General features: G+C 34.1%; 1 protein-coding gene across 3 annotated transcripts in view; it reads right to left on the bottom strand.

Annotated features, from left to right (window-relative positions):
- The window catches only part of LOC124370041 (alkaline phosphatase-like), a 191,685-nt gene that overhangs the window by 35,183 nt on the left and 129,034 nt on the right, over nucleotides 1–27,468 (bottom strand). Inside the window, exons 2-4 of one of the 3 annotated variants that reach the window (XM_046828354.1) lie at nucleotides 24,859–25,085; nucleotides 8,714–8,888; nucleotides 4–182 (exon numbers count right to left, since the gene is read on the bottom strand). In XM_046828354.1, coding sequence (XP_046684310.1) covers nucleotides 4–182; nucleotides 8,714–8,888; nucleotides 24,859–25,085 — 581 coding nt within the window. Of the gene's footprint in view, nucleotides 1–3; nucleotides 183–8,713; nucleotides 8,889–24,418; nucleotides 24,516–24,565; nucleotides 24,649–24,858; nucleotides 25,086–27,468 lie in introns of those variants that run through there. The other 2 variants (XM_046828355.1, XM_046828356.1) reach the window with 2 other exon arrangements.

Consider the following 27,468-nt stretch of genomic DNA (forward strand, 5'->3'; position numbering starts at 1 on the left):
TACAGAAATGTTATTTCCTGGGGAATCTTCAACAAGTTGACGAGTGATGTCTTTGCAAGCAGTGCGAGCGTCAGCAGGCACTTTGCTATCATCTTCCCAGTAGCGACTAGCTGAGTGGGCGTAGAGAGCCGCAGGAGTAGCATGTGATACTCTCGTGTTAGTCACTATTCCTGTCGCTTTACCTGCAAAAAAAAAAGGTTATACAATATTGTATATTACTGGCAGCTGATGACTGCTAGTTTTCTCCCAGTAGCGGCTAGCTGAGTGGGCGTAGAGAGCCGCAGGAGTAGCATGTGATACTCTCGTGTTAGTCACTATTCCGGTCGCTTTACCTGCAAAAAAAAGGTTATACAATATTGTATATTACTGGCAGCTGATGACTGCTAGTTTTCTCCCAGTAGCGGCTAGCTGAGTGGGCGTAGAGAACCGCAGGAGTAGCATTTGATACTCTCGTGTTAGTCACTATTCCGGTCGCTTTACCTGCAAAAAAAGGTTATACAATATTGTATATTACTGGCAGCTGATGACTGCTAGTTTTCTCCCAGTAGCGGCTAGCTGAGTGGGCGTAGAGAACCGCAGGAGTAGCATTTGATACTCTCGTGTTAGTCACTATTCCGGTCGCTTTACCTGCAAAAAAAAGGTTATACAATATTGTATATTACTGGCAGCTGATGACTGCTAGTTTTCTCCCAGTAGCGGCTAGCTGAGTAAGCGTAGAGAACCGCAGGAGTAGCATGTGATACTCTCGTGTTAGTCACTATTCCGGTCGCTTTACCTGCAAACACTCAACGAATTTACAAGATTGTATAGTAATGGCAGCTGATGACTGCTAGTTTTCTCCCAGTAGGGGCTAGCTGAGTGAGCGTAAAGAGCCGCAGAAGTGGCATGCGATTCTCTCGTTTTACTTTACTGCTAACTTTAGTTGCTGGAATATTTTTTATGTAACTATAAACAAATGTTAAGCTGTTGAAATAGCACATATGTTATTTATATTTATGAAAGCAACCAGGATAGATTTATATATTTAACTTATGATGAGTTGTAAATTATTATGTACGTTATGTTCTAATTGAATTCGATGTTAGAGGTAAACCATTGTACTTATTGGACCATAGATGTACACTTGAATGCAGAGATGCTGTTATCTCCATATGTGCATCACTTTCACAAAGGATGCTAGGTGATAGGTCACTTGGAATGTATAGTATACGGTTATGAATGACCTCTTTTTGTAAGCCAAACATAGTTTGTTTTGTAAAGTATAGATTAAGTATATATTTAAATGTAAGTCACCTTCAGAATGTCATATATTTTAATTATTTTAACTTAAAATCATATATTTTATATATTTAAAAAAATACTTTAAAATACAAGACTCATTAATTCTAAACATTACATCGTATTATAAGACAAGATAAGTTGTTATCAGCTAGCTTTATTTATAATTGGTTAAGGAACAAACGAGAAACCAGTTACAAAGTAAGCCATCGACTAAGCCCACAACAGCGTAACCGTCCATTATGGTGCCACTTAACCAGGCTTAAGTGGTAGGAATAGTGTTCAACCTAGAGCAAGTGTTGAATAATTCATCAGTTAAGACAATGAAATTATCGTCTTACAGTTACAAAGTAAGCCATCGACTAGGCCCACAACAGCGTAACCGTCCATTATGGTGCCACTTAACCAGGCTTAAGTGGTAGGAATAGTGTTCAACCTAGAGCAAGTGTTGAATAATTCATCAGTTAAGACAATGAAATTATCGTCTTACAGTTACAAAGTAAGCCATCGACTAAGCCCACAACAGCGTAAACCGTCCATTATGGTGCCACTTAACCAGGCTTAAGTGGTAGGAATAGTGTTCAACCTAGAGCAAGTGTTGAATAATTCATCAGTTAAGACAATGAAATTATCGTCTTACAGTTACAAAGTAAGCCATCGACTAAGCCCACAACAGCGTAACCGTCCATTATGGTGCCACTTAACCCAGGCTTAAGTGGTAGGAATAGTGTTCAACCTAGAGCAAGTGTTGAATAATTCATCAGTTAAGACAATGAAATTATCGTCTTACAGTTACAAAGTAAGCCATCGACTGAGCCCACAACAGCGTAACCGTCCATTATGGTGCCACTTAACCCAGCTTAAGTGGTAGGAATAGTGTTTAACCCAGAGAAAGTATTGAATAATTCATCAGTGTAGAGAATGAAATTAGTGATTTGTCAGACAACTTCTGTCTGTTGGTAAACAGTGACATCTGACCCCAAAACCTGTTTTAGTTCTAGAATAAGGTGCGGAAAATTGTCATCACACCTTCCTATCCTATTTACACATCCTTCATATTGGATTTGTGGCTCTTATATCTTAATTTTTTAAGGTTGATTATAATTACTTAATAAATAAGGCAGGTCGGCACCCATAGTTTATTATTTTTTCTGGTCATTTTGGACTAGAAAATAATGATTCAACTGATCGCGCCCTAAACGTCCTAAATGGACCTTTGCGCTGCTTCCGGACTAATAGGTTACTGAGGATGGGTAAACATTTAAGTAGGAGCTCCATCCTGTAGAGGTCTAGGACTTAAAACTAGCAACAGTCTTTAAAACTAAAGTAGCTATCGATACATCCTTTGACCACAATATATCCATATTTGCGACTGGTGATATGCCGCTCCTAAACGTCTATTGGGTTGTCCATCTTTAAGTGATATAATTTAAGTAAAGTAAAGATTGAAGTAAATTTTTTTATAACCATACATGTGTTTGTTTTTCTTTGTCATAACAATTTTTATAAGATCCAATTTTGTAAATAATAAATTAAATAACACAATTGGTTTTCGTAATTTTCCTCTGATCTATTCAAATTTATATGCTAAATTTGGTTACTTTAGATTAATTAGTTTAGGTATAATACTAAATGGCGACTATCGGCTGAACGAGACATTTCTCGACCCAAGATTATATAACATTTATTGTTTAAGATAATGAATAATATCACCTACAGAAGTTTGTGACACAATTTAGTGAGCATTTTGTGTATGTATATTAAAAGTCCTTAAGACTTTAAATTATGTTTAAGAATGCTTTAATTAGGGCTTATGAATTTATTTGCGATACCATTGATTGTTTATGTAGTACTGCGTATTACGAGTAATTAACCAAGGTATTATACAGAAAGAATGTTTAAGTGTTTTAGTTTATATGCTCCCTTTAAGGAAACCGCTCTTAAAATTATCAAATTGTAAAATATTTAGTTCCCAAACGGGGATATATATTGTCGGTTTTTGTGTGTACAAATATTCATGTTTTGAACATTGTATACTAGTGTTACAGCGTCTGGAAATTTGTATTCTTGTATCTTATCATATCTTATGAGAGAAAGTTTTGAAGTTTGAATTCACAATGTTCAATTATATAAAGTTTAAATGATACATGTGGTAAACATTTAGAAGAATCAAAAACAAAACAAAATTTTTAATGTTTGGGATTAACTAAAGACAAGTTACATGTTGTATCAGTGAGAAGCTTGTTTTGAAGACACCTGTACAGCATGAAAGGATCTCCGGTTGTCACTCGAACGTCTATCCATCAAGCCGCCAGACTTTCCAACAGTATTTTGTTTTAAAACAAAAGTCCGGAGCAATGAATCTCCGCAAACACTCAGGATGTTTGTTTCCCAAACGCAGAAAAATAATGGTTACCAAACAAATTCTGTCTTGTTCGCAGCACAAAAGAACTATTTCATTCACTTCATTTTTTTATGTTATGTAATAAATTTGCAAAAAAATTTAACATAAACAAATAAACAAAAGTGAAACTATTTTATTTTCTTTTTCTAGAAATTTGGAAACAAGAAAGGTTATACTCGTATTCTTCAAATAATCTCAATAAAATTACTAAAGCGATGTTTCTATTTCATAACAATTGTAGTGCGACATTGAAGTTTTATGACAGGAAATAATAAGCATTATTAATTTTTTTTAGTTGCACATAGTTTCATAGCCTGTAATACTCTGGCTCTTTAAATAAAAATAACGCTTAGCACTAAATTGTGTTAGTGAATACTACATATTTCTAGCCAGTTCTAAACTTTTGTAATTATAAAACGTTTAAAAACGCCTGTAGAAGGCAAAATGCCTGCTCATATTTTACACACAGACCACCTATAGCTTAACTTATTAATATTTCTTACTAATGTTGATTCAAACCCAATTATTTTAAAATGGCATTTTTAATAAAGGGTTCTAAAAACGCATTGGGAATCATTGTGTCAATGTTTAAATATTTTGATTTGAGTCCAATATTCTGTCTAAGAGAAATATTTTGCCAAGACGTCCATTGTAGATTGTCTAAAAGGTTTAAATCATTCTAATATTTGCTAAAATACTTGGTTTTAGTAAAGTAGCATGACGTAAAAGCAATATTTGTGCCTGGCGTAGAATATCTTCCTTGGAGAAGATAAGGTAACTTAAAGGAAACAGATACGTTTTATATAATTAATCAATATTTTTGTAATCGATTAAAAGAAAACAAATCAAAAATGAGATGTCCTCTAGAAGAGGTTTTAAACTATTATCCTAAAAAATAGAAACTAAAAACATGCAAGTGTCTATAATCTGCCAAGAAATAACTTTGATTTTAGTAAAACAAGAAAAAATATAACATTTTTAAATACACAGCAACGTAAACAATACAAGTATTAATTATAGGTCTATCAAATTTATAAGAACACACACACACACACACACACACACACACACACATATATATATATATATATATATATATATGTATATAATATATATAAAACTATATATTACCGAATCGTCGGTATTGGCCATATATATATATATATATATATATATATATATATATATACAGAGCGATTCAAAACTAAACCGCAATCTCTCGAGAGCTTATTCTATAGCTAAAAACAAGTAAAAAAGTTCATATAACCATATGCCCGGAAACGCTTCGTTAGCGAGTTACGCCTAGCGAAAGATTTCTCCCGGATTTCAGAACCCTTGGTGAAGTCAAGCCGTATAAAAATAATAAAGGTAGTTACAAAGATACAAATACGATTGTTTTTTATGTTTTTATATCTGACAAATTTATTAAAATTCGTCCCAGAGCTGTAAATGCAATACTTTCAGAGATATATTACGTAAAACACAAGAATTGGTGCAAAGAAATAACACATTTTTGTGTTTAACGTAAGATTACTTCCATAAATATTAAATAAAGGTCATTTTTTTCTTAAACAGATTTGTAGAAAATTTAATTCTGAAAAGATTCATGTGAATTACTTAGGAAAAAAATTAATAATAGGTATTGAAATTTAGCTTTATTTAAAAATAAAACAGACGCACAAAAATGCATATTCTTATCTGCATAAAATATTAACTAATGTTTAGGTTGTGAGTAACAGCTGATCATTTATTCAACACCTTTTTATCGTCATATTTTCTTTGCAAAAGGTTGGCAATATCAGCTGATCAACAATTAAGTTCATGAAGTAGTTTCATGAAGATGTTAGTAGTCCTGGAGAACATTGGTGTTGTTGGAGTAAACTTAAACTGGTTCAAATCATATTTACAAAACAGAGGTTACAGAGTAAAAATAGTAAACACTTATAGTGAATATAAGCTAAGCAACTGTGGTGTACCACAAGGTAGTAACCTTGGTCCATTACTGTTCAATATCTATATAAATAATATTTTTAATGTAAACTAATTATGTAAAGGTGTGGGCATATGCAGATGACATCCTTCTGGTAGCATCTCATATGGATCTGGTAACTGCCCAAGCAATGCTTCAAAACGATTTTAATGAAATAAATAAATGGTTTTGCATAATATGGAACTTGTTATAAATCCAAAAAATACTGTTATGATGAATATTCACTTAAGAAATAAAAAAGTAGGAAATGAGCCTGTTTTTAAAATACCACACTGTATGTGTGAGCAACTACACACAAGTTTATACCTCACTTCATGTGATTGTGACATAATAAAATTAGTATTTACCTATGATTATCTTGGGATAACAATAGATAATGGTTTAACATGGAATACCACATTGAGAAAATCCAGAAAGAAAAGATTTGCTCGTGTGTTGCTGTATTTTATAGATTAAAAAATATATATTGAATATTGAAAGCAAGACTTCAGTATACAAGGCGTTAGTGGAGTAAATTGTTAGATATGGAATAATTGCATATGGAACAGCTGCAGATAAACCACCTCAATAAGATACAAAGCCTTCAAAAGAAATGTCTGGATATGATGTGAATGGCAGAGCTAATGGTATTACAGAAAAACAGTTGTATATACAAGCCAATAGCTTGACACCAAAGGGTTATTACAAGTATATTATCCTTGTATATTATTTTGCAGACAATAAATATAAAATTTCAAAACAGCAAGAACACTTCTATAGCTTTAAGAAATATGGAAGAATTCAAAGTTTATAGAATAAACAAATACTTTTGGTAAAAGATTGGCAAAATATATTGTTCCTTGCCTATTTAACAGTCTACCAAATTATATTTTTAATGAACATAATTATTGTAAGTTTAAAAAACTTGTTTACAGGTGGTTAATGGAAGAGTTATAAATTTAGAATATAGATCTGTATAAACATTTCTAGATATTATTAACTTACTATGTTTATTAGTAAAGAAGAATTTGTGAGTATATAGGGTATGTATGTATGTTATTATTTTAATGTTATTGTGGAAATTTACTGTTGTTTAATGATTGTTGCTGTGATAAATATATAGCCTACATTAACTTGTTGTTAACTTATACCATAATATTGTTATTTTTTATAGTTTAGTTTTGTTATTGTAATGTTGTTGTTTGGGGTCTGTTGTTGATTTTGGTTATTGCTGTGATAAACATAGTGTATATTAATCTGTTATTGTGGTCCATGTTATATTTTTTATAGTTTTGTTATGCTTTTGAATATTATGAATAAACATTATTAGAATGTGTTATATGTGATAAACATATAGGCCTAGTATATATAGTTATTATAATATGTTATTTATTGTGTGTTATAGTCTAGCTTAATAGTTTTTGATTATTTATGTAAACCTGATTAAGCTTCATGAATCTATGGTGGATCTGGTTGCCCTATTATAGACAAAATCAGATACAGAGTAAACTGTATATTTTTGTTGCAAATTCTGACATAATGTTGTCAGTTGTTTGTGTTTAAAATATTTTGATGTGATGATGGGATTGTTTGTTAAGAAAATGTTCCAGATATATTTATAAAGCATAGCCTATAGTTTTTGTTGTTGTTGTTGTTGATATATAAGTTGGTTTTGTTAAAGTTTATTAGTTTAATTACTTATTATTATTTATTTATTTATTGCTTTTTTTAATACAAACACATGCCAAATATAACACATGAATTTTTATCTATACAATAATAAACCGTTTGCTAGGGTTTGCCATTGGTATGAAAGCCTAGACTAAAGAGGGGAGGAGCTGCAGGTTGTTGTAGTGGCCCGCGTACTGTTACTGCAGTAAGAGAGAAGTTTAGGGAATGGAAATTCGTTAGATATGACTAAACAATATGCAATATGAAATAACTTACATTTTGGAAGGAGTAGGAAAATGAATTATTATCAATATATAAATGCGTCAAAACACAATGCAATAACACATACACAATAACACAATACCAAAACACAATTAGGTTAGCACAGGGATAACACAAACACATATCACAGACTGAATAGGCAAACAGACACATTGACATATATTTTGAATGCTGTAAATGCTACACATGGGTGAAATAAATTAACACAGTTATTTATTTATTGATAATCATCTAAAGTGAACTTTAATAATTAGAGCAAAATTCATCCTAGATTTTGCACGTGCATTGCAGTTGCAGAAATAAACACTGGTAGTGGCGGAACAAGGAACAAGGAACGCTGATGGGAGGGGGTATTTTATTCTTGTCTCATACCGATTGGAATTGGGTAAGGACATCGACTGCTTCTGAATATAGATCATACAATCCAATCACACTATATGACCAGTGCAAATTTGTTAGTTAGGAACATGAACTCAATTTAATTTGAAGAGTTAAGAGACCGGTTTTATCAGTGGTAATAATTTGAAATGTAAAGATAAAATAAAACAAACCTGTATGCTGTTACTCTTGCTTGTAAACTTTAACAAAGTAATGAATGCCAATTTTGATACGTAATTTAATAAATACATTGTTATGGTTTAGTTAAGATAGTTTAATTTGGACCCCGCTGATAAGTGTTGTACTTAGCGGGGCCATTGAAATGTAAGCTTTTGGAAATAAAACCAATTCAATTCAATTCAATTCAATTAAATATATATATATATATATATATATATATATATATATATATATATATATATATATATATATAATTTTATATTGTTAATTATATCAATTTTGAATAATTTAATGAGTGCAAGGAATTTAAAGATTTTATCCTAAATAACCAATTTTAATATCTAAAATATAAAAAAGTCTTGATATGTATCTATTATATCTTTAAATTAATTATATGAGTAGTGTTGGAATTTTAAGTTTGTTCTTATGGGACTAAAATCATGATGGTCTCAAGTACAGTCAACTTTTAATACAGAAAGGCTACGCTTTAGTACAGATATCTCTACAAATTGTTTTGTTCTTCTGCTTGTATGCTATAGTGAATTACTGACCAGCTTTGTGGGCCCAGTCGACCAGAGAGTCCACTCTGGAGCCTAGGCTGGAGAAGCAGTTGTCGAACCTTCCTCCAGCGTCCAGACCCACCGTCTCCAGGTTGGCCTTGACTCCGCACATGAGGGCTGTTGCACACGCAGAGGACTCTCCCACTTGGCCGTCCAGGTTGTAAGTCTGAAAGAGAAATTTTTAATTTAATACAATCTAACGTCAAAACATTTCTCGAGCCAGGCAATTATGTTCTGAAATGAATAGCCTACTATGTTCTGGCTTGTTCATACATGAAAATATATTTCTTTTAACTTTTTTAATCTATGTAAATCCAATGCTATACTTTTAGACTCATAGTATGTAAGATCTATGTTAGTTACGGTAAATCATGTAAAATATTTAAGAGAAACGACGATCAAAAGTAAGTGAGGTATGTTGCATGTGTATTCTGGGTATAGTTTATACGTATAAAGAAACATCATTAAATTATGCATTAATGGGCTCAAAGAGAGAGGAGATAAGACAGAAATACATAATGCACTTTATGCTGAAGACGAAGTAAGGATACACTTTACAACAACACACAAAGCAACATGTGTAAGTCATATATACCTGTGTTACTCCTTTTTTTAATAAGAACGTTTTTAATTTGCAAATTTATTCCATAGAAAATATAAATCACTAATATAAAATTATACAGAAATAGACATTGAGTACATTAGATATGTTTGTAATAAGTTTTAGTTAAATTCATAAAACAGACAATTTTTAATTGTTAAATAAATTTCGATATGCGTTGACAAACTTATATTGTATAAAACAGGGATACATTCGTAATTCATAAGTATTTGTATGCGATTGATATTCAAGGAAGTAAATAAAACTACAGGAAACAAAATGTGGGCGTTGTCTATACGGAAAAACCAATTGAAGGAAGCTGAAAATATAGGGCCTAGGAGACGGGCTGACCTTAGTTCGGGTGATCCCCAATGAAAGTACCTCTCCAGGGGTGACACCAACAAGGTGTCGCTTAAAACCGAAGGGGGATCCGAATCCAATCATTGGTTAGGCTCAAATAAACGCTTTTTTAGCTTCCTGTATGAGGTGGCCCTGCTTCGACAGAACCCCAGGATCTAGGCTAGTGCCCCGAATGTGCACTCTGCGCAATGAGTCCCTAGGCGCCGCGCATTAGTGGAGCCAGTCCGGGTATGACCAGTCTCGGCTCGTCAGCCTGGAATCGCACCACAAATATTCGATTTGACTGGGGGCTCCTAATCTTACGGTGTGAGACGACCCGTGCCTAAGGGATGCATGGCGCAGGGGTTGTGCGTCGCGAACGGAGCCCTTGGGGGTTGGGCGCCCCCTAAGCGTAAATAGCCTTACCTAGTCATGCGGGACTCTGGCTGGGCGGACTTGTTACTTCCTTTGTACTCGTGGAACCTTTATGGATTATAAAAATAAAAACAAATCCCAACAGATCTTGATCTGGAATTATTACAACAGGCAGTTGCATCCAGTAACCAGGCTTTGGATGTCTCTGCCTGTTCCTCACTACCACCATCGACGATGACTCAGCAGTCGGTGATGCAGGCGCGAAATTTGAATCCATGGACACAGACTCTGAAGCATGTGAACTGGATTACAACCTCAAACTCCCTTTTAAATTGCGCAAGCCCCCTTTAAAAAGAAAGCTGATTGTCCTGGCTTTCGGACGGTGAATGTAGGAAGCAAACGGGCAGGATGTCAGCTAAAAAGGAAGAAGCTGAGAAAGCAGAGCGATTCAGCACCGGGGGGAACTGCAGGCGCTGACTCTACTCCGAGTGGGAAGAGAGAAGGGCGCACTCCGCCGAAGAACCCCCTGCCGCACCCGACCGCACCTCCTGAGCAAGCAGAACGAGTAGCCATGAATACCAATTCCTCAACGGAGGAGGGAGTGCAAGACGCCTTCATGGAGGATCTGACGGGCACAAGCTTGCCTTGGTCCCTGAGAGCTTTCCTGAGAGACGCCTCTCGGAGGAGGAGGCCGTGGAACTACGGGGGCGCATCCTCGATGAGGTCCTCGCAGCGGAAGGTGTGTGCTTGCAGTTTAAGAGGTGCTGACCGGAAAAGGGGGCGTTTATCTTGCTGTGTGGCAATGACGAGACTAGAGATTGGCTGCGGGGTGTGCCTTCAGGGCTGGGGATGGGTGGCCCTGGAGGATAGGTGTGATCTGTGGGGACTACAAGGAACTCATAAGATCCATCAAGGTCTTCTTCGGGTTCGATGGTCCTATTGCCGAGAAGGACTCTGCGACCATTCTTGGGGCCATTAAAAAACAAAATGCTGGGATCTCCGTGTCCGACTGGAGGGTTGTTGGAGATCTCCAGAACCTTGGTAATTTTGGTTGATGAGCAGTCTTCAGCTACTCTTAAAGGGAGGAATTGTAAGGTGTTCATTGGTGTAGAGCAGGTCCAGCTGAGGACGCGGGGTGGGCGGCTGATCATGGGGTCAAGGTCCTTCAGGTCAACCTTTAGGCACAATAAAGCTTCAGCTGTATTCTGTGGACGCTTCCTGTCGAAAGATTTTCACGTGGGCTCTGATACAGGAACCTTGGATCTGCAAGGGAATATATCAGGGCTTTCAATGACAGGGGTACAAAAGTTTTAGTGCCCAGGTTCATAATACCAGGGCTTGTATTGCTTTAAGCAGCAAGGGGGACAGCATTCCTGTTCTGGAAATTTGTTGCAGCGATCTCGCCACAATCAGGCTGATGAAGGCTGGGAGTGGATGAACCCTGCCAATTGCATCATCTTACCTCCCGTATGATGATGGGGACTCTAAGCCTTCCAGAGCTGGCTGCCCCGGTTGATCATGTTGGGAGGAATGGATCGGAACTGGTGGTTGGATGCAACGCCAACTCGCACAACGAGGCGTGGGGCAGCACCAACACTAACAACAGAGCGTAGGGAGGTGATAGATGTGGCCATGATGACGAGGGGTATGGCTAATCGGATACGGGCTGGCATGTGTCTGACGAGCCCTCCCTTTCTGATCATGCTCACATCTGCTTTAAAATCGGATAAATGGTGCTGGAAAAATATCAGTATAGGAATCCATCAAAAAACAAACTGGGTATCAAACAAAGAAAACCTCAGGGCACAATTAGAATCTAAATACACTAATGTAAAACGGATTCACAACGCAGTGCAACTGTACAAATCTGCCGACAGTATGACCTCTGCGATTGTTGGCTCTTTTGACCTCAGCTCTCCGGTTATTAATAGGAGCAGATCCAAAGTAGCCTGGTGGAGCTCTGAACTGGCCTCGTTGAGGAAGAGGGTCAGAGTTTTATTCAGGAGAGCCAAAAGTTGGGGTACTTGGTAGACCTACAACGAGGCTCTTGCATTGTACAACCGCAACGTCCGTACGGCTAAGAGGCTACCCTGGAAGAAACTCTCCACTTATATCGATAGTGTGCAGGGTTTTGCTAGGCTCCAGAAGCTACTAGCAAAAAATCCCATCTCGCCGCTTGGTAGTCTTAAGAACGATCAAGATGTTTACATTACTGAACCGGAAAGAGGTCTATGAGTTCTATGAGAGGTCTATGAGTCTAAGAGTTATGATGGGAACACACTTTCCGGACTGTATTGTTCATGACAGTGATCAAACATTCGACAGTGAAGGGAGACCTACAGGGCGCGCCACTCATTTGCAGTGGAGTCTGGTGCACCGTGTCGTAACCTTCAGAAGGATCGAGTGGGCGATTAACTCTTCAGTGTTACGTATATTATAATTTATGATTTTTACTTCTTTTGATATAAATATATTTTAGATAAATACCAACGGAGTTTTAAAATTTTACAGGTAACTAATTAATATTATTTAACCTGGACATGTTACTATATTTATGTTTGTATGTAAAGTTACTAATTAATAAGAACAAAATAAAAGTTCATATTGTGCGTTTGATAATTAAATAAATCATAAAGTGCGAGTGTATAATAACTGCATCGCACTTGAGTAATATTTTTAAAATGGATCCTGTTCAAAGGAAGGCAATGTACAATTGGGGAAAGTACTGGTTTAATAATAATCCAAGCAGAAGGGGATACAATTTAATAATCCACTCTGTGCTGGTGGTGCAGGTTGCAGACTCTGCTAAATATCTCAGACAGCACATATATGGCACAGCAACACGCGACAGCTGATGGTAACACCTCCCCCACACACCAAACACACACATTTAAAAGAAATATTTATAGTGAATGTACACCATATATCGCACTTTATATAATTTTTTTATCCTAAATTCGCTCTCTCTTCCACCACATAAGCAACCCATCGCAAGCACTCCCAGTTGTAACACCTTGAGATGTTTAGGGTCTGAAACGGTTACTTGAAGGAGAGTACAAGAAAAGTATAGTTTATAATGGACATAGACTAATCGATTATGTAGCATTCACTGAGGAAATAGAAGATTAACTTGGCTTAGCTTATCGGAAAATGAGTGGTCTGTTTGTAAAGGATATATGAGCACATAAAATGTCATAGAATTTGCTTCAGCCACCTAAGGGTGTCTGTAGGGGTGTCTAGTATTTCACAAGAAATTACACGTATTTAAACTAGGAAAGGTTTGCAAGTTTATAAAATTGGGATGCATTCTCTCCAATAAACATTTCATGTTTAAACTTTAAACTTAACCTGAAAAAATTTGTTTTCTGAGGGGTGGTCATTATTTGTGTACAACAATATGCGTATCATAACATTTATTCCATTCTTCGTGGAACAATCAAAAAGACTTTTCCCATTTTTCCTGGTTTCAGAAATCGTATCATAAAGAGATTGAACCAAAAACTACTCTGAAATGAAAAAAATACCCCAACCGAAAACCGATTAAACTACTTTAACCACTCCTAGCTCTGATATGGATCTGAATGTAATCGGATTGGCAGTTTGGTTGTTTGGTACTGTTGGTCCTAGTTCTGGAACTTTATAGTAAGGATTACCTATCCTGATACAACCCCTGCTTTCTGTATTGAGCCTCTACCATTCATGCCACAACGCATCTGATTATTTTCGCACTTAGATGACTGAATTATATTCTTCATACATTTTTCAATACCTGTGATTAATTCATAAAATCTATGAACGATTCTAATCTAAGGTTCACCTCTGTTCTAATCCATATCTATTCAACGGATATTGCGTTGACGAATATCTTGTTAGTTAACAGTTAATGCCCTAAAAATTTATATTTTAAGTATCAAATAAGATCTCCATAAATATTTTACAAAATATAACTTACTACCGTTATTATTGAAAAAGTAATGGTGTGTTAAGTACTTTCAAGAATCGCGAGAGTAAGCAGAAATAAATCAGACATTGCGAACTGAGAGGAGACCGTGTCAAAGACTTGACGTTGGAGATTAGTATATTTTCAATTCATTCCTTTTAATTATAGCAACGCCGACACCGTTGTGTACGTCTTTCGGCAGTGTTGATCCTTCCCAAGCATGTCTGGAGGGTATGAAAGATTTCGTATTTTCCGACAATCTATATACTGCTTCGACTATTTGTCACCAATTAATGCCATCACCCATACCCTGGTGCATAGAAATACTCACGACATGTGGTATGCGGATACGGGAGGAGTCTGCCACCACGCTTCGAAATATTTTGTATTCAACGCGGGATACAGAACAGAAATAAGTGACTGTCTACTGAGTGACAAGCTTTAATGTCGTTCAGCCATATTTCATGGTTGGACAGCAACCATCATGGAACTTAAACTTGTCCATATAGATATGAGGTTTTCTCGAGACATTTTGTCACAAGATAAACTCATATATTGAAATTTAATTTAAATAGACTCAGTTTATTTACACGTTTATAGATTATGCAATTTTGTTAATGTAATTATGGTTGCCCGTAAGGCCAATATAAGGATATTTGCAGATGCTTAGACAATTCCCATAGCATGCACCATCATCGAACTCAGTGTTGTCTATGTTTGAGAAACGAAGCTTCAATCAGAATTTAGAATCTATAGCTCAGTTCTTTTTATTTATACCGGCGCGGCGCGGCCAGGAAGTCAAATAGACAGACATAGAGAAATGTAGTTTGTCTAGCCCCTCGAGTGATAGACTTCTCTAAAGCTCAGCTAATTATTTTTTGCTTCACATTTAATTACAACTGTATTCACAGAATTATTTATTTAAAATTCACCAAAACGATGTCTAATGTAAAAGTTTAGCCACGCTATAAAAAGTTATTGTTGACAACTCTCCTTGTTACGATTCTTTCTTGTTTCCCTTTGTAACAAGGAGGAAAAGAAAAGAAAATTCGTGACATCTGGAAACTCGAAATATTTAATACTTAAAACTGTCCATTAAAAATAATTCAATCTAGGTTATATGTAATATATTAGCCATCTGTATCCAACATACAACGTACAGTTATACACCAGCCAAGTTAACCCCTTTAATTACAACGTAAAATAATACTGTATTATCTTATGCACGAGTTAAAATATAGAATAATTCAGTTTTATAAGGCAGTAGTAACAATATTTTGTTTGAATTAATTTAATTAGGGATGAAAGCGATACGGTATATAAACAAAATCATTAAACAAGGCTGTCAGACGTGTTTACTGTAGAATATGCTGCATACAAATTGCCATGGGAGAAACGGTCACTCCTCAGATCGAAGCCAGCCATCTTCAGACTCAGGTCTTGTACATTTTTATAGTCATGGCATAGAGTAACCTTACAGTGAACTGCAGACGTTAGAATTCCAGATGAAAGTTCGACGGGATAAGAAGAATACGGGAAATGAGGACAGTCTCTCCTTGACCCTCATCTTTAAACATTGTCGCTTCAACAACATGTGTATACACAGTGTTTTCACCTCTTACAGTCTGTTACCGTTACAGAGTTCGTGAGTTTTAATTGCGGGACAGCATTATAGGAGCACAATACTTGAAGGAATGAATATAAGGTAGTATTACAGGGGTTTTAGAGCGTAAAGAAACTGAGCAGTGAACAGCGTCTTCGGACTCAACCACTGAGCCCACTGATTCATACCTCACTACAACAAAAGGTATTTTTCCAACTGCAAAAGTTTACTATATATGGAGAGTCGTTATTGGGGTAAGACTACAGTTTCCAAGAGTCATTTCTGTCACAGCGTCAGAATCCAGACACTACAATGAGAGGAAGGTGAACTGGTGGTAAACTCAACATTCACATTAAATCAATCAGTCCCTCCTTAGCTACATTATGAAATTTCTTGTAAGTAAGAAATAACCTCGTAATTCTAGTATCCTTAAATAGTTCCTAAAAGCTTTTACCTATTCTGACTAGATATGTATGCGTATGTGTTAAGTTTTTGTCACCTATGATACGACACATTATGTACCTAGGGAGTCTTACATATACATAGTCCCGTGTGAGTGAGGGACAATAGCGTCAAGGTTTACACAGGACCTGGCCTGATTGGGCGACCTGTGATATCAATCAATCTGCAGTTTAATTGAAGATAAGGTGATGAAACCATTTCGGTAGGAATAATTGTTTTATTCTTACATAATATTTGGCCACAGTTATGTAGTATGCCATTTATGAATCGACAAGTAGTGGCGGCAAATTTGAGTCAGAATTCTGCATGCTACATTTTATAATCAGGCTTCATGAAAAATAGTTCAAAAAAGATATTCACATGACAGTTTTAAAGTAAATTCACAGAAGAAAACTGGAAAGAATGGTATGATTTTATTTATAAAAAATTTAATTTACAAAAATGCACCTCGGAACTAGCAATTAATTGATATTATAATATAGTAGATCTGAATCGATTTGTGGCTGGAAATTTACATTATAATGTCGAAATGATACACACGAATTTTGGCAGTTTTAACATATAGTACATAAACCAAAACTACCACCAATATTGATATACAATTTCAAACAGAAATAATTGTTTATTTTAATGGTCAAATTTGTTTTTGCTATTTTGGAAACAGTGATGTCACAGCTTTTGTTTTAGGTTATAATAAGGTAAACGTTTTTTATATTTTAGACATATTTACTGTAAAAGCTATAACGTTTTTAAAATAATTTTACCCATACTAACAAATTTAGTTACATATAGCCACTTTTAAAAAATAAAAAGGTTTAGAAATGTGTTATTTAATTTTTTTAGTGCATAAAACTCTCTAAATTTGTGCATAATTTAAAAAATATTTATTATAAAAATTATATTTGTTGCATTTAATTCAAAATAATCGTGCCTGGAGTAGCAAGTTTAGCCTCTTGCGTAATATTTGTGGTTTTTACATTATATAAAACTTTTTTAAAGAGAATATAGATACCATTATTTATGTATTTAAACTAGATAAAATTAAGAATGAATTATCTATCTCAGATTTTAATAAGTAAATTATTAAATTCTACCAGGCGCAGTCCCACCACTTAAATAATTAATTTAGTGATGGTTTATGCATAATTTTTTATATAATAATTATACGAAAAAATTATGTATTAATACATGTATAAATTTATAGTAAAAATTTACTGTTTACGCAATGTTTAAAAAACAGGTACTAAACACTGAGGAACAGTGGCACAAATGACCTGTTAACTGAGGAAAGAATGAATGCCAGTACGAGGGTGTTATTTTATCAAAGTATTATACTTAACATAAATATAAAAATGTAATTTTCTTAATTTATACTTCTAATATGGTTGTTTTTTTTATTTACAATAGCTACTGCAATCTTATTGATATACTATAGTCAGTAAAATAATATAAGACTGAGAAATTTAGAATTCCAGAAATGCCTTGAAAATATTTCATTTACTGAGTGTCAATTAATTTGGCGGTTATCAATGTACCAGGCGAAGTAAGAGCGGAACAAGCCAAAGATGAACGTTTCAAACGCAGTATTCACATAGAACACCATTATCATATTCATATAGACAATAAAACTAAATAAATCTTATAAAGTTAGAATTTGATTCGTTTTTTGATATGTCTAGAAAACGTGTAATTCACCGAGTGTCTACTTTATATTTGGCGGTTATCATACAAAGTTAGTAATTTCATTGAGAATGGTTATAAAAATTCTACTATCTGCCTAGCAGTTCGACTTTTATTTTTTTAGTCATTATTATTTTGAAAATATAGCTAAACATTATTTGAAATAAAACTATTGCATAAAACATTTTAGTAATTACTAAGAATGGTGTTATACTAAGTTCATAAGATCTTTAAAACATTGTTGAGAAATATTGTACTCTGCAATCTCACCGATTGCAAAGAGTTTTGTTAATCCGCGTCTTGTCGAGACAGTTTACAAGATTAGAAACATCTGATTTGACGAGAACGCAATTCAACTGAGATTAGCGTTTTAAACCCCGAAGCTTTTCAACCGCGAAATAACCCTACCAATAAGAGGTTGGGCTTAAAACCTTGACTCACATGTTAAAATATTTTACCTTAGAAATACAACCACAGAAGTTTATTTTTAAATGCTGTAAATAATTGAAAAAAGGTTCTTACGTCACATCATTAAAACAACTGAAATTTTCCTATTGTAAGAACTAGTAAAGTATTATTACATTAATACCTTTCAACTTTTACTTCAGTGATCGATAGCATATTATATTTCTTATGGAACTTTATTTCAAGTTCAGGCGCGGATTTTCAAACAGAAAATAAATTTTACAAAGTTTCGCGGTATAATAAATTTAGCTACAACTAAGTCTATATACAATTATTTAATGGAACTATTTCTGGGAAATAGGTTTAACCGCCGTTAATTGACAGCAATAAATTAAAATAACGTAACTCCACGCTGTCTACAGCTACAGCAAAAATACAAGTTTGACTTGAAGTTCGTTTTCTTTGGTCAAAGGACAACGTTACCTTTTAACATTGTTATTTGATACGAAAACTTACACTTGACTTCACCATCTCTTGGTTTGGTAACAATGTTGTACTCTAAGCTAACAATCTTACCTTTTAGCTTTTCCGTCTGGAATGAACGCAAAGTCAACTTCTTAAAATTATTGTTGAAGCATTTATATAATGTAACGATGGCAATCTACTATAAACATTTAATGTTAAATAACATTTTTTCCAATTTTATCTTTGATGCAGACCTATTAAGATTAAACAGCACAACAGGTACTATTATAAGTAATAATTTTTATTTCTTATTGATTTTTTTAGAACGTGCCACAACCATAGATTCTGCAAGGTGTTGTGAGACCAAGTTAAGAAGAGCAATATTTTGTTAGATAGAAGATGCAAGCAGAGAGGAAAGTTAAGTTCGAAGGTGTTGATTTGCACAATGCTTGAACACACACGGCAAATCGTACTCGAGAATTCCTGGATGTTTTTCAGTGAGGGGTGTTTCCACATTGCCACACCTACCACCTTGCACCCAGTGACTACAACCTGTTTCCAACAATTAGGACCTGGCTTGCGACGCAGCCCTGTTATAACGAAGTAGAACTGGGGGAGGGTGTGTGACTACCTGGTTGAAATCTCAGGTGGCAGAATTTTATAACGCTTGAATTTTAAAAATAGTCCACCACTATGATAAGTGCCAAAATTTGTATAATGGCTATGTGGAAAAATACTGATTCAGTGTCACTTTCAGATTAATATAACGAAATGTTTTTTGTTTATATCAAAACGTAATCCACTTTCTGGATAGCCCTCGTATTAAGCAAATTAGTATGCTTAGCAAGAAAATTTTAAACTGAAAATTAAGCATCACTTTCGAACAATGCGTCCACTGACGAAGATCATCTATTTTCAAAAGAAAAATTAGAATTTTCACGTTTTACTTGAATTTATAAAATTATATTTTATTTTATTACATTTGGCTATGGGTTTGGTAAATATTGGACAGCCAAAATACAATAATCGTGTCATGATTATCGTACAGTATTAACCTTCCTTCGTTTACAAGCATATAGAAGAAACAATAAATAGTTTGCTATTTCTATTTTGCGTTATGTGCGTGCACTTCTATACGTTAAACGAAATAAAAGAACTATAGCAATTGTCTTTATTGGTGTATGCGGTAAGTGTTTTGTTTTAAGAACATATTATAAAATGTTGTGATTTTGTGTTTAACTGATAACGAACTTGTATTTGTTCAAACAATGGAAAGTATTCCGGATAGTATTACAAAAAAATATTATTTTAATTAGCCGATTACTTATACCATAAATTTAAAATGGACAAGCTAGATATCGTGCAGTTAACCCTCCAACCGTTGTTCATCAAAATTTTGATGAACACAACCCAATTATGATTGTTGTTCATCAAAATTTTGATGAACAAACATTCCCTTGCATAATCACTCATTACAGTATATTCCGGCAACGTATCGATTCGATTCATGCACCATTGGATTCGGGAAAAAAAAGCCTAAGGAATACTATAGTTTTATTCCTCATTGTATTGTAGTTGCAATGTACCAAGTTCGTAGTTTGGAACGTAAAAGATGTGATCGCCATGTTGTCGATGCCGTCTGAGTTGTTGATGTGACGAGTCGTGTTTATTAGTAAGTTTTAGTAGGTTTATTTGTGTTTTAGTGTTGTGTTTAGTGTGTGGTGAATTGTTAAATATTGTAGTAGAGCAAATAAATATATTTTAGAATAAATACATTTTTCGAAAATTTTTCGCAAAAGTTTTGAGTAATGACAAAATGAAACTTTTTTCGACTCTTCAAAAAAAAGTTATGGAATTTATTTTACTACTGCTGTATAGTTTACTTCATTCTGAGTAATAAAATATGCAATATAACATGTATTGAAGTAAAACTGTATTAGTAAAACTTTTATTAGCAAACTCTTACATATACACCCTATTTTCACAATTTATGCGCATCGCTGCTTTTTGTTATATAGTGTTATTATAGTTTCATAAATTTGTAAAATGCTTATGTGTTTCTGAAACTAGAATAAATTTGACATAAAATGGATATCTCACTTTTATAGTTTTCTTACTATAACTTGGTTTGCTAGGTATGGTCCCCCCCAAATAAAAAAAAAAAAATGTAAATTTTGAATTTCATGGAAAAAAATTTTTAGTCAACATTTTTTTAAGGCCAAATTTAAATACTAATATTATTATATGTTTAATTCTGAACACAAAAATATATACTTCTATATATATTACTTTTTAATTTATATTTTTAATAAATTTTTAAAAAAAACCTTTGCACGAGGCTCGAAAACATGCTGCCACTACAGGAAAAAATGACTGCCAGTTGGAGGGTAGGCGTAAACAGTTAGAAGCTAAACTTTACATGCACAAGTCCTAACACTGTGTTGTAATATTTCCTTCTTTATATTGTACACAACTACAATGATTAACCTTATTATATATTAATATAATTCTAGGTAAAGCATATGAATGGCTCAAAATAGCTTTTTTTAATTATGCTGGTGGCGATATATCTTGTATTATTTTAATCTGAACTATTTTTTAATGAAACTTGAATTCACTGAACTCAAAACAGCACCAGATGTAAAACAGATTACAATAAATGCTTACAAATGGTGAGTTTGACAGTTAGAGGTAGAGTTTGCAGAGACAGGATACTGCTGACTCTGTAACGATCTGCACAAGCATTCCTCTCACGTCCTCATAACAAACGCTTTCAATCCGTTCAAAACGGCAAATTTAGATTTAAAAGTTTTTCTTTCTAGTCCCAAACTTCGTCCATTTGTATAAATGAGCATTCATTCTGACTTTTTCACACCAACATAATTTAGGAATTAGTTTTCTTGGATTAATGTTTATCTGGTTAAAACTTACGACTACGTAATAACTGTGATAGAGCAAATAGTTTGACTACACTAAAGCGCATATTCCATAATTGGTATATTTACTTAGGGCCTAAAACAATACAAAGGGACTGTTAACGTGTACATTAAAATAGTAACAGTCAAACTAAACAGGTATTAATAGCAAGAAGTTTGAAACAAGCGAATAAAACTTAGGTGTCTACTTTGAAACAGAAGTTAAACCATCATACAAAATACCGATGTTATGGTTAATTAATCAACTTATATTTCAAAATTGTGTTCGTAACGTAATAATGAAAGTTAAAATCAAAATAATAATAATAGGACATTTAAATGTTAAGTATATACCAGTTTTAAGAACGCCGCCCTACTCTGAACGTCATCACCTAAAAGAATGTGGGAATCAAACGGCAGGCTAAACATATTTTAGTATACTTCTGATGATTTATTAATATTTCCATGGCAATTGTACATTTTATTAATCCGAACGTCTTAAACAAACAAATATTTGGATGAAAGTGGTTCACCTTTAGTTATGAGTGCCAAGACTTTCAGCATGGGATTGTATACTTGGTGAAATACAATGAAAAGCCTCAGGAGTTGGTTCATGGGGTCAAAACAAATCAAAATGATCATAAAAATGTGTGCCGTAAAATGCATCGTTTCCCGTCTGTCCGTATGTTTTTAAATTAAAATTTGTAAAAAAATTTAATCAAATTAAATTTATTTCAAAATTTAAAAGCAAACATAGTACACTCGATATACTTGAAATTAGTCCCACATGGGCCACAGAGGCTTGTGCGTGGTGACGTGTCTTGTTGCTGTGCACAGCGGTATTATAATATTTTACATATCAATAATAATAAACTATTTGTATATTGTTAAGGCAATTACTATATATCAAGTCAAAAATAAAAATATGTAATTTGTTGGCCAAAGATCTAATAAATTATGCCACAGTACTGAATAGTCCAATTATTTTTATATAAAACTATTAAAAAACAAAATAAGGTATCTTATTTGCTATAGTATAAATCATTGAATTGCACAAAATTAATTGCTAACGTTAATTAACAATTATAGGTACAGAGTTATAATTTTCATCATATGCAAATATAGTATAAATAGTAAATTTTAACAAAATTGAAAACTTTTAGTCAACAAAATTCAAAACGGCGGCTTGTTAAAATCATTGATGATAAATTTTTTAAACACTACTGCATTTATCAAAAATTTACTAGAATAAAAAACTGTTACAGATTTTAATTTAAAATATACTTTACCTCATTTATTGAACTCGCTCAAGAGCTAAAACAGTTGTGGAATTTTTCATAACCTAGTAACATATATGTGAAGGAAACAGGATTTTTCCGGACATTTGCCATCGTTCAGTGAAACAAGAAAACAGTAACACTACGTTTCGAGATCTGCAATCTGATCTCTTCTTCAGGTAAAGAACTAACCTAATACATAATTACAAACTAGGTTAAAATAAACAAATCTTACTAAAGCGTTGTGGCACGCCTAAGTCAGGAATCACAACCTACATGTTGTTAGTCAACTTCACTAACACTAAAGACATGCACTTAATACAAAACACTAATCATTAAAACTAAACTACGGAATACAGGTCGTAGGTGGTTAGTAGACGTGTGAAGACGTATTGTGACCTGTATTCCGTAGTTTAGTTTTAATGATTAGTGTTTTGTATTAAGTGCATGTCTTTAGTGTTAGTGAAGTTGACTAACAACATGTAGGTTGTGATCCCTGACTTAGGCGTGCCACAACACTTTAGTAAGATTTGTTTATTTTAACCTAGTTTGTAATTATGTATTAGGTTAGTTCTTTACCTGAAGAAGAGATCAGATTGCAGATCTCGAAACGTAGTGTTACTGTTTTCTTGTTTCACTGAACGATGGCAAATGTCCGGAAAAATCCTGTTTCCTTCACAATCCTTCCATCGTCAAAAATAACCTTCAAACAAAAAACATATATGTGCAAGATTTTCCAAGTTTCAGAAAATTAAACCCCCTGTATAACGATTCTGCTTTTTAAGTAGGTCCTATATAGTAGTAAACTAACTTGTACCATGTTATAATTATCGAATATTCTTTCAGTATCATATGACATACCACAAGATCTGGTTCGTTAACAATGTTATGTTAGTAACAAAATAACCAATACTTTTAAGGAGCACAAATACAATAACACGTATTTATTAATCCTTTTAGTGCCAGAGTCTATTATAAATTGCGATGTACAAGGAGATGGTGTCAAGTAGCTAAAGACTTTGACACTCAAGGTGTTAAGTTAAACGAGGCAAGAGCTATGATCCAAATTTCTCTTACGTAATTATGTGATTTAACAACGTGGCTTGATTCTCCCTACTAGGAAATGAGTGCAACAAAGTCTCCAGTAGAAAACCAGTGTCCAAAAACTTGAAGTAAGGCTACCAATTATAATAGAATAGGCATAGTTCAGACCATTGATCCCTTTTTATTTTACTACAGTTATTCAACGTGTAGTATTAAATGTACTGTGACTATCGAAAATTTTCGTTCATATGGAGAATTCTTTATTCATCTCCCAACGTCAGTATAAATCATAAGGAACACCATTTATTATCGTCCAGTATTTCGAGCGGTAGCTATCCGTTTCCGATGTTAGTCACAGAAAATTATTGTCTTAGATTTCTTTAAAAATATTATTGCAAACAAAATTCCTTCCAGAAATTTCTTAATATATAGGAGGGATGTTTATATTCATCGGGCGTAATTTTTTACTATCCCAAGTGAGGAAGGCTTTTTTCCCTAGTGTGTCTTAGTCGATCATACTTAAATATCCTGGCTGCAGTGACAGTGTCAAAGTCTACTATCTTTACGACAGAGTTAAAGAGGGTTGTTACCTTTGCGAGTGCTGTAGCGGGGAACTTGTCCCAAGCGAGGTTGGTGTCCTCCCCAGTTTGTCCCAGTCGCTGTCCCTTGAGTATCCTGGCTGCAGTGACAGTGTCAAAGTCTACTATCTTTACGACAGAGTTAAAGAGGGATGTTACCTTTGCGAGTGCTGTAGCGGGGAACTTGTCCCAAGCGAGGTTGGTGTCCTCCCCAGTTTGTCCCAGTCGCTGTCCCTTGAGTATCCTGGCTGCAGTGACAGTGTCAAAGTCTACTATCTTTACGACAGAGTTAAGAGGGATGTTACCTTTGCGAGTGCTGTAGCGGGGAACTTGTCCCAAGCGAGGTTGGTGTCCTCCCCAGTTTGTCCCAGTCGCTGTCCCTCGAGTATCCTGGCTGCAGTGACAGTGTCAAAGTCTACTATCTTTACGACAGAGTTAAAGAGGGATGTTACCTTTGCGAGTGCTGTAGCGGGGAACTTGTCCCAAGCGAGGTTGGTGTCCTCCCCAGTTTGTCCCAGTCGCTGTCCCTTGAGTATCCTGGCTGCAGTGACAGTGGCCAGACCCATACCGTCTCCCACCATCAGGATCACACTCCGGGCGCTTCGGGACCGTGCATCAACACTCCCCGACACTCGCCTCTGTAGTGCCATCTTCGCCTCCTCATACCAGAAGTCTCGCCCTGGAAAAATAGATTGCCCGTCCTGAGTAATTCATAGTTTTAAATAAACAAGTATGAAAATGTATTAAGAGTTTTGTAACTAATTATATTTCTATAATTTATTGTAAATCGTCGTTTTACTTATTTCTATAGTTTTGCAAATGATTCTTAGATATAGTTTTCCATTTTTCCCTTGACAAGTATATTGATGCGTCGGCAACTTTTTGAGAAATGTGTTGCATATTGATATACATCGGTTATATTTATAGTGAACATTTAATTACATCTAGTAGCTTATCGTTTATTAGTCTATTAAAAGTTACATGTTTCTTAGTATTTAAAAGTGAAGGCATTAACAGCGTTTTAACCAAGGTCCAAAGTAAGAAAAGAGTCTTGTACTAGTTTTAATGTTTGAGTTGAATAACACATCGTTCCACGTAGGAAAATTAACTTGTCCATTAATTATGAATCCGCATTGGCATAAGTTTTGTGAACTGATGAAACTACCTCAGTGCATTATATTTTATCATGATAAATACGAGCAGTATATTTACGCAACCCGGGGATATATATAACTTTAATGACTCCAACGAGAATATTTTGTAATAAATTTCAGAGAGTACAGTTTTAGAAAAAAGAAAACACAGGAGGTGATTTCATATTTTTTTGTAACTAAATCATTCTACGGCTTATTACTTTTAGCGATAGTACAATGTAAAGTGTGGTCTTTAGGTTGGTTATTCTCTTATTATTACGAATTGACATTTCAGTGAATAAAAATATTAAGGATCCTTAATCTCTTCCTAAATTCAGATTGGTATTTTGGTTTAACATCTTCCTATTTTATAAATATACTTCGTTGATTAATGACAACATATTTGAAGTGGACCTTTGCTTACTCTTACTGAAAATTTGGAACTCTGAAGACTTACACAGAAATAGAGAAGAAACAGCATTGACGGTTGTGACAGAGACTAAAAAGTTAACTTCTATTTCCGAGAATGGTGTCCCGAGTTCCATACCTCCATCTTTATTTATGAAAAACTAAACAGAGTGCATACATACTTCTATCTTACACTTTATAATAATAACCCACGTAATTTAAAAATCACCATACCCTCAGACTTTAATTACTTATGCATAATACACCTGATATTGTAGGTAGTTTAATGAGTTATATACTTATTGACGATTTGTGGTTATTTAATCAAATATTACTCACTTTAAATTTAAATATACAACATTTTAATTAGAGATTTGAAATTAAATACGGGATTTCAACAAACAATTACAACCCCAAGCTTATAACATTGACTTTACTCAGTATACTGCCCGTTTGTTTGTGATTTGTAATTTTTTTAATTATGAAGACATTGTATTAACCCAAAAAAGTATATATCAAATAAAGAGGAGAATACGTAGTTATATAAAAGTTTCCTTTTTATGATAAAATAATTATTTGAACAAAATTAATAAGTAAACAAAATTATGGAAAAAATAAAAATTTTAACTTTGTTTAAAACGTTTTATTCTTCAACCACTTAATGTTTTATAAACGTTTTTTCAACCACCTAATGTTTTTTTGATATAAAATAACATAAATGAAAGAAAGTATTCATGTTAGTACTGATGGAAGGCCTATCATAATCATACTCAGCATCATTCACGTCTTGATCATTAGGCATAACCTCAAAATCTGGTTCAGGATCATTGTCGTTGAGAAATTCACTCTACGATCCAGAATCATAAATTTGACCTAAGATTCTGTCAAACTGAATCGCAGATGATATTTTATTTTCATTAAAAGTTCGATTATCCTCCTCCAAATCACGCTCAGAATCTGACATCATATCACGTATCATGCGCATCGTTATTTTACATTTTACTCATTTTACACAATGATCAAGAAAAAGGAAACTTTTGTCAGTAAGAAACCAATCTAAATAAACTAAAACCATCACTAAACCAAAATTTATCACTTTATTTAGTAACAGTGGAACTTTATCTATAAATAACAATACTCGCATCACTGCGTTGGGTAACGTAAATATGCAGTTGTTCAATAGTTGAAAATACTATTTTTACAGCTGCACAACTGTTACTTGTCATAAAAAGACGTATAAATTTAAACAATATAACATAGGAAATAGTCTGAAACAGCTAAACCCGTTTTTTTACCGAAAATCTAAACGTTTTTGAATTAAGTACCGGAGCCCGAGTATAGGTCGGGCTCCGTATACAACGGCGTGCGTGCTAGCCCGACCTATACTCGGGCTCCGTATACAACGGCATGTGAAAGTGAAAATAAGTTAAAACATTCCTCCGCATTGTTAATCTGCAATGTTATATAAATCAATAAAAATAATTAAACTTTAGGTTTACATTTATCACTTTCGGTTCTAAT

This window comes from Homalodisca vitripennis, chromosome X, assembly GCF_021130785.1.
Source record: "Homalodisca vitripennis isolate AUS2020 chromosome X, UT_GWSS_2.1, whole genome shotgun sequence".
In the NCBI taxonomy this organism is placed as follows: Eukaryota; Metazoa; Arthropoda; class Insecta; order Hemiptera; family Cicadellidae; genus Homalodisca; species Homalodisca vitripennis.